General features: G+C 36.9%; 1 protein-coding gene across 1 annotated transcript in view; it reads right to left on the minus strand.

Annotated features, from left to right (window-relative positions):
• Positions 1-277: 277 nt before the first annotated feature.
• LOC129271845 (low-density lipoprotein receptor-related protein 6-like) overlaps positions 278-17,476 on the minus strand; it is a 30,720-nt gene continuing 13,521 nt past the window's right edge. Inside the window, exons 5-10 of the mRNA XM_064106859.1 lie at positions 16,639-16,778; positions 13,084-13,332; positions 11,387-11,503; positions 10,877-11,068; positions 5,326-5,407; positions 278-2,900 (exon numbers count right to left, since the gene is read on the minus strand). Coding sequence (XP_063962929.1) covers positions 2,651-2,900; positions 5,326-5,407; positions 10,877-11,068; positions 11,387-11,503; positions 13,084-13,332; positions 16,639-16,778 — 1,030 coding nt within the window. The 3' untranslated portion in view covers positions 278-2,650. The remainder of the gene's footprint in view (positions 2,901-5,325; positions 5,408-10,876; positions 11,069-11,386; positions 11,504-13,083; positions 13,333-16,638; positions 16,779-17,476) is intronic.

The following is a 17,476-nucleotide window of genomic DNA, read 5'->3' on the forward strand; positions in this document are numbered from 1 at the left end:
TTCATCTCTTTTCTTTCTCTCCTTCATTCTTTCGTTTACCCTCCCTTCCAATTCTTTATAATTTTTCACAGGTGTAACACTGTGTAGCCTTCTTTGTTGATTTTTTTGTCGATTGTCCCGTATTTCATTTTGTGAAATCTGGTCACCCTGACTGTGTGTCAGCCCCCTTCTCAGTTACAGTTTGTCAAGTGGCAGCGGCAGGGAGAAAGCAGTGATGATAGAGGTAGAATGAAATAAAACATTAACGAATAACAAGAACAAAACAACAACAAAACAATTTGTATCAGGATGAATTTATTATCGTTTGACATAGACCAACTTGGAGATATAAGATGTTCATGCAATTGTCGTATAATCGGAGCAGATGTCGGCGGGGTAAATATCGGCGAAGCAATTGTCGTATAATGGGATCAATTTTCGGCGGAGCAATTTTTGGCGGAGCGATTGTCGCGGAGCAATTGTCGTATGATCGGAGCAGATATCGGCGGAGCAATTGCCGGCGGAGCAATTTTCGGCGGAGCAGATGTCGACGGAGCAAATATCGGCGGATCAAATATCGGCGGAGCAAGTGTCGACGGAGCAAGTGTCGACGGAGCAAATATCGGCGGAGCAAGTGTCGACGGAGCAAGTGTCGACGGAGCAAATATCGGCGGAGCAAGTGTCGACGGAGCAACTGTCCGGAGCACTTGTCGGCGGAGCAGTTGTCGTATATTGTGTAGCAATTGTCGGCGGAGCAATTGTTATAGAACCAAAGAAACATAAGGAATTTAGCATACAACGTCTTTATACATGAGGGAGGATAGAACCACGGAAATCTACGGGAAGCAAATACTTTCTGGCAACAATGCAACAGCAACTTATGTTTGTTATTACCCCCCCCCCTCCATTCCATCTTCTCTTGCTAAATCCTTATATAAGCCTTTATATAATTTCGATACACATAATATCATATGAAACACAGACATAATTTTGTCCACGAACAATTAGGGTTATAGGAAATCCTTTGATGGTAATGATATGGCAATATTTACAACCCACATGGTACGGGAACTTCAGAGAAGCGTTACAATCCTACGTCATACGAGAGCAGTACATTGATGATTTACAAAATGTTATATCCTTTCGGTTTTATTTCTTCAGATTAAGTACATATCTATAATTTTTGGTTAATAATTGTTGATAAAGGGAAATAAGCCACATTCATGAGTGACAGAACATTAAAGGGGTAATCGAGGCTGAAAATACCTTCATTTGAACTGAGAAACAAAAACTGACAAACAAAACACTGAAAATGTGATCAAAATCAGACAAGGAATAGCAAAACTATGACATTTTAAAGATTTGCAGTACTTCTGTGAAACAGTTTTATGTATGTCTTTATGAGAAAACTTATGATTATGATTTCAATTCCCTCTTGTTATTTTGTATATTATTATATGAAATTTATTTCATTCGAATTTTGTTCTCTACATGTATATAAGAATTTATAGTATTAGATTGAAAACTGCATTAGATATACATTGTTGCAACTTTTTATATTATAACGGAATTATTTCATACCCATTATGAGTTCAATGTAATAACATAAGAAAAGGGAAAAGTGGGGATAGGACATTATCAGCTCAGCTAATGAATATTCATGACGACGTGCATGTAACTGTTTTCACAAAATATTGCTTAACTCTAAAATTCGATAGCTTCTTTATTTGTAATCAGATTTTGATGGAATTTTCTCCATTCTGTTTTTATTTTTATTTTACTCTATTCATTTAGATTTTCAGCCTGGAGTACCCCTATAAATGGCATGGAAAGCTATTAACAAAATTTGGAAACTGACTGACTGACTGAAATCTCTTTCTCTCACACACATACGTTCACCCACACCCGCAAACATACATGTATACACAAACATACACCACCTCACTTACCCTCTCTCTCTCACACACACACTCACTGTAATCCACCTTTATTTTCGGATGCTGAACATTTTTATATTAGGTATTTTTCTTTTATAATATAGCTTCTTTTTATATTTTTTAATCATATATATTGGAGCCTCAGAGGCATCGTTCTTCAAAGCATTAAAGAGTTTTCGCATCGAGACCCAGAAAAGATTCAAGAAGGCTTGTGTCATCACATCAGGTCGTCGGGTCGGGTAATCGCGAAAAACGTCCATTCCAGAAAAAGAGTTTTTCAATTCCAAAAAAAGTCGGGTCCGATTTACCCGACTATTCGAGACAAGGGGGTTAGGGATTTTCCAAGGGGGGGGGGCACATTTTACCGAGAAAAAAATTTGACAAGGAAAAAAAAAAGGTTTTCAACCAAAAAATAATGACATTTCGTCCACAAAAAAAAATTGTCTTCACTTTCAAGGGGGGAAAGGCACATTTCTATTTTAATGTCATTTTTACGTTACAAATTTCAAGTGTGCCTCTCAAAGGGGGGGGGGGGCACGGCCCAGATTTGACCCCCCCCCTGGATCCGCCAGTGATTCGGGAAAAGGGTACCCCAAAATCCTGGAAGGCCGGGTCCAGTTTATCCGATGTTTTGGGAAAACTATAGCAAAATTATTGATTGGTCGGGTAAACTAGACCAGATATTTCGGGAATTTAGGGGGTCCTTTTAAATAAATTGTTACGTGTTTGGTAGGCTAATTATTACTTCCACTATATACTACAAACTCGTAGCCTGGAGGTGGCATTTCGACAGGGGCCAACTGTCCACTTGGGATCTGACCTTTTTGTGGAACGGGAGGGGCCATAGGCGCCCCTCCAACGGCTCCTGGTGGAGCCACTATCACCGTTGGCATCCCCTGGACCTGGGTACTAGAGCCCGGGTAGCTTGCTGTAGGAATGGGGTTCTGCGATGTAGTTGGGATCGTCCTACGAGAGCTTGCATATCTGAAGAAAGAAAATAATAGGTAAACAACAAAAGAAACAAGAGTAAACTTGGTTCCAAAAGAAACTAATTAAAATTTACAAGGGCACTGCTCAAATTCCAATCTGTCAAAACGATCAATATTTTCACACAGGCTAGCTTAAATAATATTTTCTAAGCACATGTCAATAATTAAGAGATTCGTTCAAACACAGAGAGGCTATAGTCCCTTACATCAGTTGTTTCAGAAATCAAATTCACGAAATAGCAATATAAAGACCAATGAAAATGAGATTAAACAAACTTTAAATTTTATCAGACATGTCCTTCACAGGAATGTTTAAGTGGTTGGCGTGATCACAAAGAAACAACTGGAAGTTGAAATCAAAATATTATTTGACTGGAACAATTCCACACCCACACGCAGATCCCGATGATGTCCCGGTATGCGGGAGATAATATGAACACGGTGTTTTCTGTGTGTGGCTTGGCGAGATACGCACCAACACAAACTGTGTTCAGATTATCCCCCGCTTATCTGGACATCCCTAAGGAGATTCATGTGTTGCCGCTGTGTAATTGTTATACAGTCATTCAAAAATGTTAATGTTTATTTCCTGTAGCTTCGTTGTGCTTGAGCCAATCACTAAAACGTGGCCTTGTAGGATATGTGTGATAAACTAGGAAGTTTTTTTAATCCCATCACATTTTCATTGGTCATTCTTTTGCCATTTTGTGACTTTGGATTCTGAAAGCAATTGATGTGAGGGCCTATAGCGTCTCTGTCATTAAACCAATCTCTAAATGATTGACCCGCGCATAAAAAATATTAATAAAGCTAGCCTGTGCAAAATATTGTTCATTTTGACTGATTTGAATATGTGAAGTGCCCTTGTAAGGTTTGATCAGCTTCTTTTGGAACCCAGTAATAATAAGAATAATTCCAATTATTTTTAATGATGTGATGTACATTGACAATGCTAATATGACAAAACACGTGATATACAACATCCGACATAGGGGGATAGGTAACTTTTATATTCGTCCCGGGCGTCATATTTGGAGGTTTTCGCATCGCAACGCATGACGGACTCAAGAACACAGGAAATGTATTGAAATTGCCCTTCAAATGACAAAAAAGAGCTTGGAATTTTTGGTCGAACATTGGTGAACCAGAACAACAGTTTTGCCATAAATGTAAGTTTCGGAGCTGACGAAAAATGGGAAAAAGTGTCGTTCGCCAGAGTCCACGTTTTGAATCACCCATTCTCGATATAACGACTTCTTAGTTGTTCTTGTCATGAAGGGCATTTGGCAATATATTTACTGTATTCGTGAATGCCTTGTGCCATCACATCTGGTTGTCGCGTCTGGTCGGGTAGTCACGTATACCCGACAATTCGTGAAAAGGGCGCCTACATTCCCGAAATATCGTGTCCAGTTTACCTGACCATGCGATAATTTTGCTATTATTTTCCGAAAACATCGGTAACTGGACCCGACCATTCAGAAATTTAGGGTGCCCTTTTCTCGAATAGTCGGGTAATTGGACCCGACGTTTAAGGAATTGAAAAACTCTTTTCTAGAAAGGTTGGCTTTCGCGATTGCCCGACGTACCGATGACCTGATGTGATGACAAGCCTTCTTGAATCTGTTCTGCGTCACGATACGAAAACTCCTTAATGCTTATAAGAACGATACCTCTGAGGCACCAAGACCGGGTTGACCTTCTGTGACATGTTTATAAATCTGACTAATACTTACATTTATTAACAAATGTCTCTGACCCATATATATATATATATATATATATATAATTCTAAACTAACTAGCACTGTAAATGAAATCATTTTTTCAGGCAATAATTGAAACAAGACTGTGGTGCAAAGAAGGTTAATGCAATGCATGAAAGAATAAGTAAATGAATAAATAGATGCCTACATGCATGATTAGCAGACAAATGTTGCATATATTATAAGCATTGTACTGCGTATTTGAAAAAAAAAATAGTGTACGGGTTATCAGCATTATTGCCATTGTTAATTTAACATGTTTAAAGAAAACTTGAACGAATTGTTTTATAAGTATCTGATACATTTTTAACATGGTAAAATATTTCACTCTTCTAGTTTAATATTAGGGCATTTATCAATGACTTCGCACACTTCTCTATAACGCACAGAATCTTTGTTTAAAGCGCTTCATAACAAAGCAGCCTTTGTCGAAAATCGGTGAATCAAAACAGCAGTGTCGTCCTGGACTCTGGGCGAACGATATATTTTCAATTTTTCGTCCGGTCCGAATCATTAGACGATGTGCTCTCCCGGTCCATCAACTTTCGACAATGAGCTCTAATCTGTCCATTGTGACTTGACGGGCATTATCGATATATTCTCAACGTTCAAAAGAGCGCCCGCGGAGTGGATGCTGAAAGACTATATTACTTACGCTCTCCAACACACTGCCAAGAATAAAACGGCGAGGACAGCAAAACCACATGAGATGCCAATCACCGCTCCTTGTGGTAGTCCTGAAAATGTAAATAATTTCAAGAAATAAATTGTCAAATCAGCGAATAGGCTAATCACCGTTATGGAAGTTGATTGGCAAACTATATGTGATCAGCCATCCCAAAACCACGCCAGGAAACGTTCTGTGAATAGCCGAAAGGGTAAGTTGGTTTTAAAGAGTAAAAAAAAAATCGACAATTAAATGATCTGAAAGAGTAATATTAGGAGTGGGCTATACATGGGTCAAAAATACTTTTTTTGTAATTTCAATATGACAACATTTTTTTTTTATTCCTTGTAATGTATCTCAACATGAAATGACAATATTTTTTGTCTCGGGTCCGAGAAAAAAAGTGTGCCGGGCCAAAATCCAAAATGGCCGCCAAAATCACAGTTTTGGCCACAACTTTTTTATTTGGTGGTCCACTTCTCTGTTTTTGGTGTCTATTCATATGTTTTGGGGGGCAGGCACTTTGTTTTTTTCCTATAATTAGTACTTTTAAACCATTATATGTAGAGTTAAAAGGTAATTATACCTAAATTTTCCCATTTTTGTAGCCTTTTTTCAGCCAAAAAGTAGGTTTTATCATCCTGGGGTTCTGGGATATTAGATGGTACGAGGTCAACAATAGCAAGCAGCCTCATATAGCTATATTGCTTTTATTCCTCCACTTTGGGTTTTACGGATATTTGTGAAATATATCTTATTAAATTAAAAAATGTCAATTATCCATTGGGGCTATACAGTATATGTACAATGTACTGTACATACATACTGCACTGCATAAATGCATTGGCCACCATGACAGATAACAAGGCTTGTATAAACTATAGTGTCATAGAAATGAGCTCTCAGGTTTAGAATTAGATGCCTCAGAAATTGAAGATATGTTTTGTCTCAGAAATTGAGGACATGTTTTGTCAAATATGCTAATTCAGGGGGCGGAGAGAGGTAATTTACACTGTAGCTATTCTGGGCCCCGTTGTATAAAAATTTACCATCATGTTAACTTAACTTAATGGTAACTTGCATGCAATCCTTTATTCTGATTGGCTGTTGATCAGCGTTACCATGATACTAATATTTACCTGACCCCATAAACATAGGCCAGTTAGACACCAGAACCAGGTTTAAAAAAAAAGCCTCCAAATGAAGAAGATATGGCTAAAAATGTGATGTACGTATATATACAGTGCGTCCCAAAAAAAAACTATACACTTTTGAAATGGCTGCCAAATAAAAAAACATAACATTTTGGGGAAAAAAGACTTACATATATGGAAAGCCAATAAAGTCAACTTTCAAATGACACCAACAAATTGGAAAACTGTTCATGCTTGAGCGAGCACTGCCCACTGAAACAAAGGGTATGAAAATTATGGTGGGCTGGAATTAGCCTTCCAATTTATGTCAGTTTTTAAGAGGCAAATCCTTTCGAACTTGCACAGTTAAGGGCGTTGTGATAAATTAATGATCAACCGTGACCTGTTTTGGTTGCTTATGCAAATTTTATAAATTATTGAATTGAACTTTAATGCATGAGTGAACACAAATTACACTTTTTGGGCAGCATTTCAACTTTATCATTTGGATCTCTTTTTGGGCAGCATTTCAACTTTATCATGTGGATCTCAGCAGTGTGTTCATGATGGGAGTCGGGATAATAGGGGATGAGATAGGACTTAAGTGGGAGAAGTAGGTTGATGGAATAAGGGTCAACAGAACATTCAGCCCCCACCCCCTCTCTCCTTCCCACCCTCCCCTCCTGTTGAGAGACTGATGGCTATTGTCATGTACGCGTGAAGTCCAGAGCGGAATGTTGATTTAATGATTAATTCTCAATTGGGGCATCAACTTTTTCCCTTCAATCATTTCATCAACAATTTATCAGTAAATCAACTCATTCAATGTGCAATGTGATCAATCAAACATTCAGTTTTTTTTCTTCAATAAATTATTTCATTAATAATCATAATCATTAAATTTCTTGGTAATAATTCAATAAAAAAGTGACCATCAGCCATCGGTCACTTGGCAGCTTAGTTTTGAATAGGCTACAATCCAGGAAGTGAGACAGAGAGGTCCACAAGATGAATATGCTACACTAAAATTTCAATTCCTGTTCACTTATGCATTAAATTTCAATTTAGTAACTCATGAAATTTGCCTAAGAAACCAAAACTTATCTCACTCATTAATTTAGCTTAGCAAGTTCGCAAGGACTAACCACTCAAAAAAACTGTAAGGCTAATTCCTGCCCAGCCTAGCCGAGCTTAGTGTCCGAGGAGGAGAGAAGCGGGGGGGGGGGGGTTGAGATGGAGGGAGGGGTTGCTAAATGTTCTGTTGACCTTTATCCCATCAACGTACTTCACCCACCTAGGTCATATTACCCCCTCTTCTCCTGACTTTCATAAACACATTGTTGAGATCCACATGATAAAGACAAAATGCTGCACTACAAATTGCAATTCACGATTACTTATGCATTAAATTTCAATGTAATAAATTAAATTTAATAACGCATTAAATTTTCAAAAACAACAAACTGATCACAACTGATCTTTAATTCACCAAATAACCCTCAACTTTGCAAGTACCAAGCAAAAAACCTGAAAGAAATTGAAAGGCTAATTCCGGCCCACCCTAATTTTCATACCCTTTGTTTCAGTGGGCAGTGCTCGCTCAAGCATGAATAGTTTTCCAACTTGTTGGTGTCACTTGAAAGTTGACTTTATTAGCTTTCTATATCTATGAGTTATTTCCCCCAAAGTGCTATATTTTTTATTTGGCAGCCATTTCAAAAGTGTATAGTTTTTTTTGGGACGCACTGTACATGTATGTGATATTTACAGTAAGTGTAATTTACGTTGCTGGTTTCACCATGTACATCAGCTGACAAAGAATCAAATTCACAATCTAATTCTAAACCTTTGAAGCTCATTTCTATGACACTATAGTTTATATACAGGCCTTGTCATATGCCATAGTGGTCAATGCATGGATATATGCAGTCAGTCCGCAAGCCCTGAAAAAGTAGCTTCTTTTATCCAAGTGATATTCATGACTAGAGGGTTTTTGCATAGTTAATGAGCTTGGTGCGAACCAAAACACCTCTTTTTATTCGGCCATTGCTGCTCTAAATATTGACCAAATTTCATGTTTTTGGTTTCTTTGTAAAGAAGAAGAATCATTCCTTCAGGTCATGTGTTTGGATTTTTAAAAGAATGTTTTAATATGGGAAAAACTTTTGATCTAAAACATGAAACAATATTTTTTTTTTCATGCAACAAAAGTTGTTGTTTTCACACTTAATTTCTGTTTGGGCACAAATGATTTTTAGATCATGATAAAACTGAAGATCTAAGCTTTAATATGATATAATTTATATAAGAAGATGTATTTTAGATGGGTCAGCAGCCAGCTTTTCATAGGCCAAGTACATTTTGCAGCTCAAAAACAAGAATACTGCGCTCTGATTGGTCATAGAGACCACACACCCACGCAAATTCCAATGTACCCCACACTGGGCCTCTGCAAGGTCACACTCACCATGTGGTAATCTCTTCAAATTACCCGCGCCTGTTTGTTTTGAAAACAGTATTCAGCCAATCAGAACTCTGGATTTTATGTTACTCAGAAATTTCAGAAATCTCGTCTTGCATCTTGATGGAAAAAGCTGGCTGCTGACCCATCTAAAAGATGCCACATATCAAGAGTGACATTGTAAGAAGGTATAGAGTTTGAGCTTTCTGATGATATAAATAATGTTGGTGCCTAAAACACAAAATGTTGCACAATTTGCAAGTGAAAACAGAGGAAGAAAATTCTGTTTGATGCATCTTTTCAGGTAAAAAAATCACTTATTTATCAAAATATTTCATTCAAAAGAAATGACCAATATAAAAGAGTAACATTTATTCTTGCCCATGGTACAAAAAAAAATCAATATTACTCAAGGAGAAAGTGGTTAAATTCTTTGAGAAAGAAAGTCTCACAATTCACGAGATTTTGCAGGGACATGAATTCAGCCACGAGAGGACTTGGATAAATCTTGCTCATTTGCTCATTAACACAGGGGCTTGCGGACTGACTGTATGCAGTGTAGTATGTACAGTGCATTGTACAGTGCATTGAACACCGTATAGCCCCTATGGATAAATGACATTTTCTTTTATTTGATAAGATATATTTCACAAATATCCGTAAAACCCAAAGTGGAGGAATAAAAGCAATATAGCTACATGAAGCTGCTTGCTATTGTTGACCTCGTACCATCTAATATCCCAGAACCCCGGGATGATAAAACCCACTTTTTGGTTGAAAAAAGGCTACAAAAATTGGAAAATTTAGGTATAATTACCTTTTAACTCTACAAATAATGGTTTAAAAGTACTAATTATAGGAAAAACAAATTGCCTGCCCCCCAAAACATATGAATAGACACCAAAACCAGAGAAAATGACCACCAAATAAAAAAGTTGTGGCCAAAACTGTGATTTTGGGGGGTTTTGGCGGCCATTTTGGATTTTGGCCCGGCACACTTTTTTCTCGGACCCGAGACAAAAAATATTGTCATTTCATGTTGAGATAAGGTAAAAGGAACACAAAAAAACTGTTCCCACAGTAAAACCAAAAATCACCGATTTATAGCCCACTCCTAGTAATATTCTTCTTCTTTATATTGTCCAAATTTTAAGATATTTAGCTAAACGTAAGAAATTTTTTGTGGAAGACGGGTGTTTCTTCAATGGTTGACAACTTTTTGGTACAGTCACGTCTTACAATAGTGAGTTTTCACAAACCCCACGCAGACGCCTTTTGGAACGTTGAAAATCTAATGAAAATTGTCAGTCAGATCACATGTAATAGCTACGAGGCCTTTGTCGAGAATCGGTGAACCGGGTCACTAGATTACCCCAAGATTCGGAGCCGACGAAAAATTGCAAGTATGTCGTTTGTCCAGAGTCCAGGACGACATTGCTCTTGGATTCACATATTTTCGACAGAGGCTGCTTTGTCCTGAAGGCGGGAATTTGAAAATATATTTTCAACGTTCAAGAATGCGCCTGCGTAGTGGTGGCGAAAACTTATTATTTCCGTCCTGCGGATAAACCACTTTGAAACTTTAGACATGACGCACTCGCTGTGATTTATTCAACAATAATCACATCATCACATTCATTCTCATACTGTCGTTTTCAGCACAACCCCGATTCTCCCAGAAAACAGTAGCATGGATCCAGAGGACCAACTAAATCTCAGAGATGACGCATGCGCAGATTGTTCAATCATCATTGTCATCCTCTGTGTAAAGAAGTATCCGTCGTGCTTAAAACAGGCTCCATAAGGTTTTATGGGTACATTTTCTGCAGTTGTTATCCTAGGGAAATTTGCTTAATGTTAAATGTCTCAGATATTGTGATATTGTTAAAAAAAACATTTTCTGGTATCCTTACATTAAAAGAAGATGTTTAAAGGAAATAATTACCAGAACTAGACTTGGTACAGTCGATCGATGTAGTTGTATACCAATCACCCGTGAACCCATTGCAGACGTGCGTTCTTCTATCGTTGTCGTTATCACAGACTTCAATCAGAGTTTGGCCGTTATAGTATATTGGACTGGGGTCCTCAAAAGTGGTATCGGGATTCACATTAGAAGGTAGAGGACATGTGATTTCTGTACCAACGATATCAAATATCATTAATATTTTGATAATAGAATAGTCTAAAACATACCCCCAGTTTAAACTTTGTCTACAAATGTAGACCCACATCTGCAGTTGAATATCACAGCTGATTCAAGGAGTCTGCATATAGCAGACAAGGTCTACTGAGGCTGCAGATTGCGTGTTTTAGTGGGCATATATATGAGTTGTATTTTACTCCATATAACCATGACCATTACCATGGATATCATCATCAATATTTTATTGCTGTCACTTTCATTATCAAGATTAGATTCTTCAGACTTTGTGATTATCACATATTAACATACCATCATTACACGTTGGCCCAGTATACCCAGGCAAGCAGGTACAGGATGGCGTCTCATATCCGATCAACTCACACGTACTGTGACCTTGGCACTCGGTCGGATGAGGACAGGTAAGATCTATGATGATATAAATGTATACATATTTCAATCATTCAACACTGTGATTGCCACAGGCATGACAGGGGCGGATCTAGGATAATCCAAGGGGGGGGGGGGGACATTTTCCCAACCGGAAAATCTTACAAGCAAAGAAACAAATACAAATAAAAAGTTTTTCACCAAAAATTTAAGGTAATTTCGTCCACGTGAAATTTGACAAGCAAACAAAAAAAGTCGTCACATGTGCATGAAAGATATATTCTCAGTAAAAATATATGATGTAACTTTCAATGGGTGGCCTCCCCCTTGAAAGTTACAGCACCCCTTGAAAGTTACAATATATTTCGTTCATACACATGTGAGAACTTTTTTTTGCTTGTCAAATTTTATACCAGTGTGCTAGTGGGCACACTAGCACACTCGTGTAAGAACGACATATTTACATTTACATCACCCTATAAAAATGAAGTGAACTTTGCCCCTCCGAATGGTCCAAATAGTACCATAGTAGCGTTGCATCATGTCACTAAGGGAAATATTTGCCCATTTTAATAGATCGCTCAGTCAGATTTGATTAATTAAAGAAAATAGAAATCTCTTTAATAATGCTCTTGTAATCTATAACATTTCTTCGACTTTAGATTTGATATATTTTGGTAATATTTCCGCCATGATATCAATTACATTATTGCTAGCATTTAGTCTACTGACGGGTGCCACGTTAACTAAATTAAGCTGCAATTAATTATAACATACATCTGGGGCCTGTTGTGTACAAGAAAACCTGGATTTCTTAATAATAATTTTAAAGGATCTTAAAAATGGTTTTTCAATACGTTATGTGCCAATGGCATAATATGGCTTGCCAGAATTGTTGTTTACTTGCCGGAGCGTTTTTATAGCAACCGTTTCATGCATGCAAAAGACCTTATATCGGGATTTTTAAACCAGTCTTATATAAATATGAAATAAATTTACGATTTTGCGTCGCAATCTGAACGTTATTTGCAAAGGAAGACACGTGCTGGCGCCTCACCGAAATACACCTTTATCAGATCATGGATGAACAGCTCTAACCGGAAAGTGTATGACATTTTGTGGATTCCGAAATTGTCTCTTGATATTTTTTCCTTGTTTATTTATATATTTCTTTTCCCCCCTTTTACGCACACCTTGAGTGATGCTAATGTTTCTTTTAGCCCACGGTCACCATGTAAATCTTATTGCAATTATGTAAGTTGATGTCAATTGTAACTGTGACCAAAGGTTGATGAATGCTTTTCAGATGTCCACTACTGAAACATAAGAAGCTGAAATGTAAAGAGTCCTTGCTATTTTTTGTATGCCACATGCCCTTAAACAGACTATCAAATAGGGGTGCTGCGTGTATTCCTAGGAAGCACCCTTGGAAATTTGCTAGGTATGCTAAATGGCAGAAATGCAACCACAATGACTTACATTGTGTTAGTGGAAACCTTTTATTTTTTATTGTTAACATTTTCCTTGAACAAAATCGCCTTCTTTTTCTAGCAAAACCTTTTTTTTTTTTTTTTTTGCTTGTCAAATTTATACCAACATCCCTGGGCCCTGCCACTCACCTGCATAGACTTTTACATGAACAGGTAATGCATGAACGCTCACGGTCCGTATTTCTTCTTCCCCAGGTTCAACTTCATAAAGCATCGAGGACCCCCATTCAGTAAAGTAGATTGAATCGAAGTAGAGGGATATCCCCCAAACAAATATATCACCGGATTCTGCGTAAACATGCACCTGACGATCTAAGTTGTCGAGATCTATCGATTCTATGACGTCATAAAATCCTTCTGTCCAATAGAGGCGCTGTTCTGAATCGGTGAAAAAAAACCCCGCAAACAAGCTATAAAAATATAAAAATATTTTTGTGTGTTTTTGGCACCAATGAAACTCAGTCTTTATACATGTATCAATCTACTACGTGCTTTACGACAGGGTTTTACCTTTAAGAATGCGCCAATATAGACTAGAGGCGTTCTGGAAATAGAGGCCTAGATAAACTTCTAGAGGTATTTTGGGGTAAAGGTTGGGGACCGGACTATTTTACACAATTCAATAGCATAAACAAAATGGCTATCTGGCAATTCAGAATCTCAATTCTACCGTATTCTTTTATGATATTCGCTTTCACTGATATGGATACTGCAAAATCCTGCATACATAACGAGTACCATTCGGGTAAACTATATATTTTTTTGCGGTTAATTAATTATGCAAATTTATGCATATTTTGGAATAGTATGCTGTAGTTTGTTAATTCCAGGTCAAACGTTTATAATTTTGGGTATAAATAGCATATTCATCATTGTGAATAATTTTACGGCCCTTAAAATATAATATTACAGTCAATGTTTATGTATTTGTGGGTGCGTCGTGGTCTAGTGGTTCTGACTCTCGCCTTTCAAACAGAGTGTCGTGGGTTCGAATCCTAGCCATGACGTGCTTTCCTTCAGCAAGAAATTTACCCACAATGTGCTGCACTCAACCCAGGTGAGGTACATGGGTACTGACAAGAAGTAATTTCTCAAAAAGCTGTGTGCACCAGAATCGGTAGACTAGCTTAGCCTGGGTAATATAGGAGCGCCTTGAGTACCTAGCAAAGTGGATACGTGCGCTATACAAATCCTATATTATTATTATAATTTTATTGTTTATGAATTTCTTATATATTTATTTGTATTTTATATTTGTTTTGTACATGTTTTTATGAGATATGTCAAAGTATTGATTATCAAATACAGAAAAAATAATTAGCTTCACTAATTTAATTATTTAATCACGCTTTTGTTTAACTCTTAATTCGTATATATCCATGGACACACACACACAGTCATGTACCCACACTGGCATCTGCATACAAAGTAAAATACTTGCAAGGTTTGCCTTTCTATTTAATATTACACTCGTGGTGATCCAATGAATTTTATGAACCTGTCTGTATTTAAAACGAATGTGTTTATTGATTGCTTCAATTTAAATCATAAAATGGTTTCTTGAATTAAAAGATTGATCAATTCATCCATATTTATAATTTTATATGATTAATACTAAATTCAAATCAAGATGATACTGTGTAATTCTCAGTTCCTTTGTTTTGCCCAATCAATTGCATTTTACATCCTTTAGTGTAGTATTTTCCCCGCCAAACACAATCTGATTACATATATTTAGCGTGTTTTTCGTTTGAAACACATTCTTCTGAAAATGAGATGTCCTGTGCGTTTCTCTATTATGCTGGTCAAATTGTCCAAATTTGTAAAAACTTCTCATAACTAAAACCACGTATGAACCATCGAATTTTTCATATATTTGAACTTTTAAAATCAAGACTGTGATGGTCTTAATTTCCCCAACAAACAACTTAATCCATTTACTTCTAACAACAAATTTGTGAAAGATGAAATTAATTATCCATTCACCCCATGAAGTATTCTGTCCATTGCACTCATGAACATTCATTATTTGTATAATATTCAACAGTCTAGTGCGCATGCGCAAATGCGTGAAATATACAACGCGTACAACAATGAAAGTAATGCGATGCGCAGCGTAGATAACAATTACGCTCCATGACGTTGAACTACCTGAATGTAGCATTTCAACGACTGAAACCGATCCTATCAAGTGATGATGCCATAATAATGTGATCAGTGATATGACTTGTTAAATCAAATTTCTCCCTCTTTTTTCGAGGGAGGGGTGGGATAGTATACAAATATTCAATGTTGATGAGTGCGATCGTTCCGAATATTGCATGAGTGTGCAAGTTGAAACAGTATATTCAACGACGCGAAGCGGAGTTGAATAGACTGTTTCAACTTGCAACGAGTGTAATATTCGGAACGTCGCACGAATACAACATTGAATATTTGTTTTATACAACACCGATAGCTTACATTTTAGACTAGATCTAGATCTATAGGTCTAGCCTATGACTAACGCGCGTTAGGTTTATTTTGCTTACAATGTTGTCTTTTGAGCGTCAGTAGATTTACTCCAGTAATCCCAGAAGAGTCAAGTACTTTCAACAAGATCCATAAAGTCATAGATCCATGAAGTCCAATTTTTGAACGAATTCCATAAAACCCAGAAGGAAATCCAGAAGGTACACAGCCGTACCCTGTGAATAATTTGCTTAGCAACGTACGTACGCGCATTGTGTTAAGCTTAGCAACGTGTATGCGCAGTGGTACGTACAACGGTCAGAGATACGAAAACGTGATTACGCGCGTATACCGCTAATTCACTTAACGTGTAAGGGGCATGTCCATGAGTTCAGTGTGCCCAGGGATCTTGCAGTGCTGGCTCATTTACTTCAGCGTGCTATAGTCGACTATAGCACGAGCGTGCAATAGTCGACTATAGCACGGCTATCATATCTTAGCGTGCTATAGCCGATTCCTCTGAATGTCATGTGACACGCTTTCGTCCAATCAGCTGTCAAGGATCTATATATGTGTTGTATAAATGATAATAATTTTATTGGATGGATTTATTTCATGAAATATTCCACTCGTAAGTGCCGAAACTCTTTAAATATTTTGTGTATTCCATTTGACCCATCCAATAAGTATAAAAAGCCAATATCAGGAATATTGTAGAAATACGATTCTGGCCGATTTGGCAGCCATTTTGTTAATGCAAATTAGGTGGTCAAGCCTTAAAAAATAAGCATGGGTACCGGTCTAATCAGATTAAGCACGTTTATAATTGTGTGAAATAGACCGGTTCCCAACTTTTACCCCAAAATGCTTAAAATTTCCCCATATGGATCTTGTCTAGTACTAAACACTGACAAATAGAAACCAATAAAATTAGCAATTTCATTTTAGACAATAAATGCTTTCGTTCCTTTAAAACAATCATTATTGGTTTAAAAAAAAACACTTTTAAAATCCTTTCATTATTTCAAATGCTCCACAGTATACAATTTCTAAGAGGAAAAAAGAAATGCATCCTCCATTTTTATTTGCACTATTATTTCTGTGTTGCTTTGCTTTCAAAATATACTAAGCTCTACAGGGCCCGCTGGGATAACAGTTCATAGACATGTTAGAGCTGGAGTGGCTACCCTGAGAAAATAAAAGTTATCTATATATTTATTCATTTATTCATACCTTGGCCGTCTAAAGCCACGCCGTTGGGTTGCTTGATTCTAGTTGAGACAAGCGTACGACGGTTCAAACCATACTTGGTGGCCATTTCAATTTTTGAATTGATGTACTCGTCATCTCCATGCTCAGTCCAATACAGCATCCTAGTAACAAGTAAAAAGGTAAACTATTAAATTCAACAAATATTAACATAAAGAAGTATGTAACGAAGCAAATATACTTTTTATAAAAAATAAATCTGATTTTCTGATGGTCGCAAACAGAAGACAGATGAACATTTTTAACATTAACTCGTTTTGTTCATTCGATCAGTTCATATGAAGAGTTTAGTTGCAAAAGGGGTTAGGTCCACTTTTGACCATTCCGAGAAAACGTTTTTTATTTCCACTTATTGCAATATTCTTAAGAGACACTAAATTGTCATGATGTACTACCCTATAATGTGAACATAAAATGGAGTATAAAAGAAATCTACCTGTCTTCAATTTTTTTCTAAATATAAAAAAAATATATCATTGTGGACCTAACCCCTTTTGCAAGTAAACTGAATTTACTGAAATGGATCCAATCTCTTTTGATTAAAATAGTGATTTGTCTTTGCCACTTTCATTCACGTTTTCATTTGAATTTCAAATTGTCTTTGGTATCATCAGTGACTAAAAATTTAGAGGTTAAGAGACAGAAAACAATAACATTTATGAAAAATGGACCTAATCCCTTTTGCAAGTGAGCTATTCATATAAACTTTGTTTCAAGCTTTCTCACGCGAAAATACCTTGTTGAACCGATCAAGTTACGAACACAGATTGTGTACCCCAGCATCTGGTGAAGAGAGGGGATC

Source organism: Lytechinus pictus, chromosome 11 (genome assembly GCF_037042905.1).
Source record: "Lytechinus pictus isolate F3 Inbred chromosome 11, Lp3.0, whole genome shotgun sequence".
Lineage (NCBI taxonomy): Eukaryota > Metazoa > Echinodermata > Echinoidea > Temnopleuroida > Toxopneustidae > Lytechinus > Lytechinus pictus.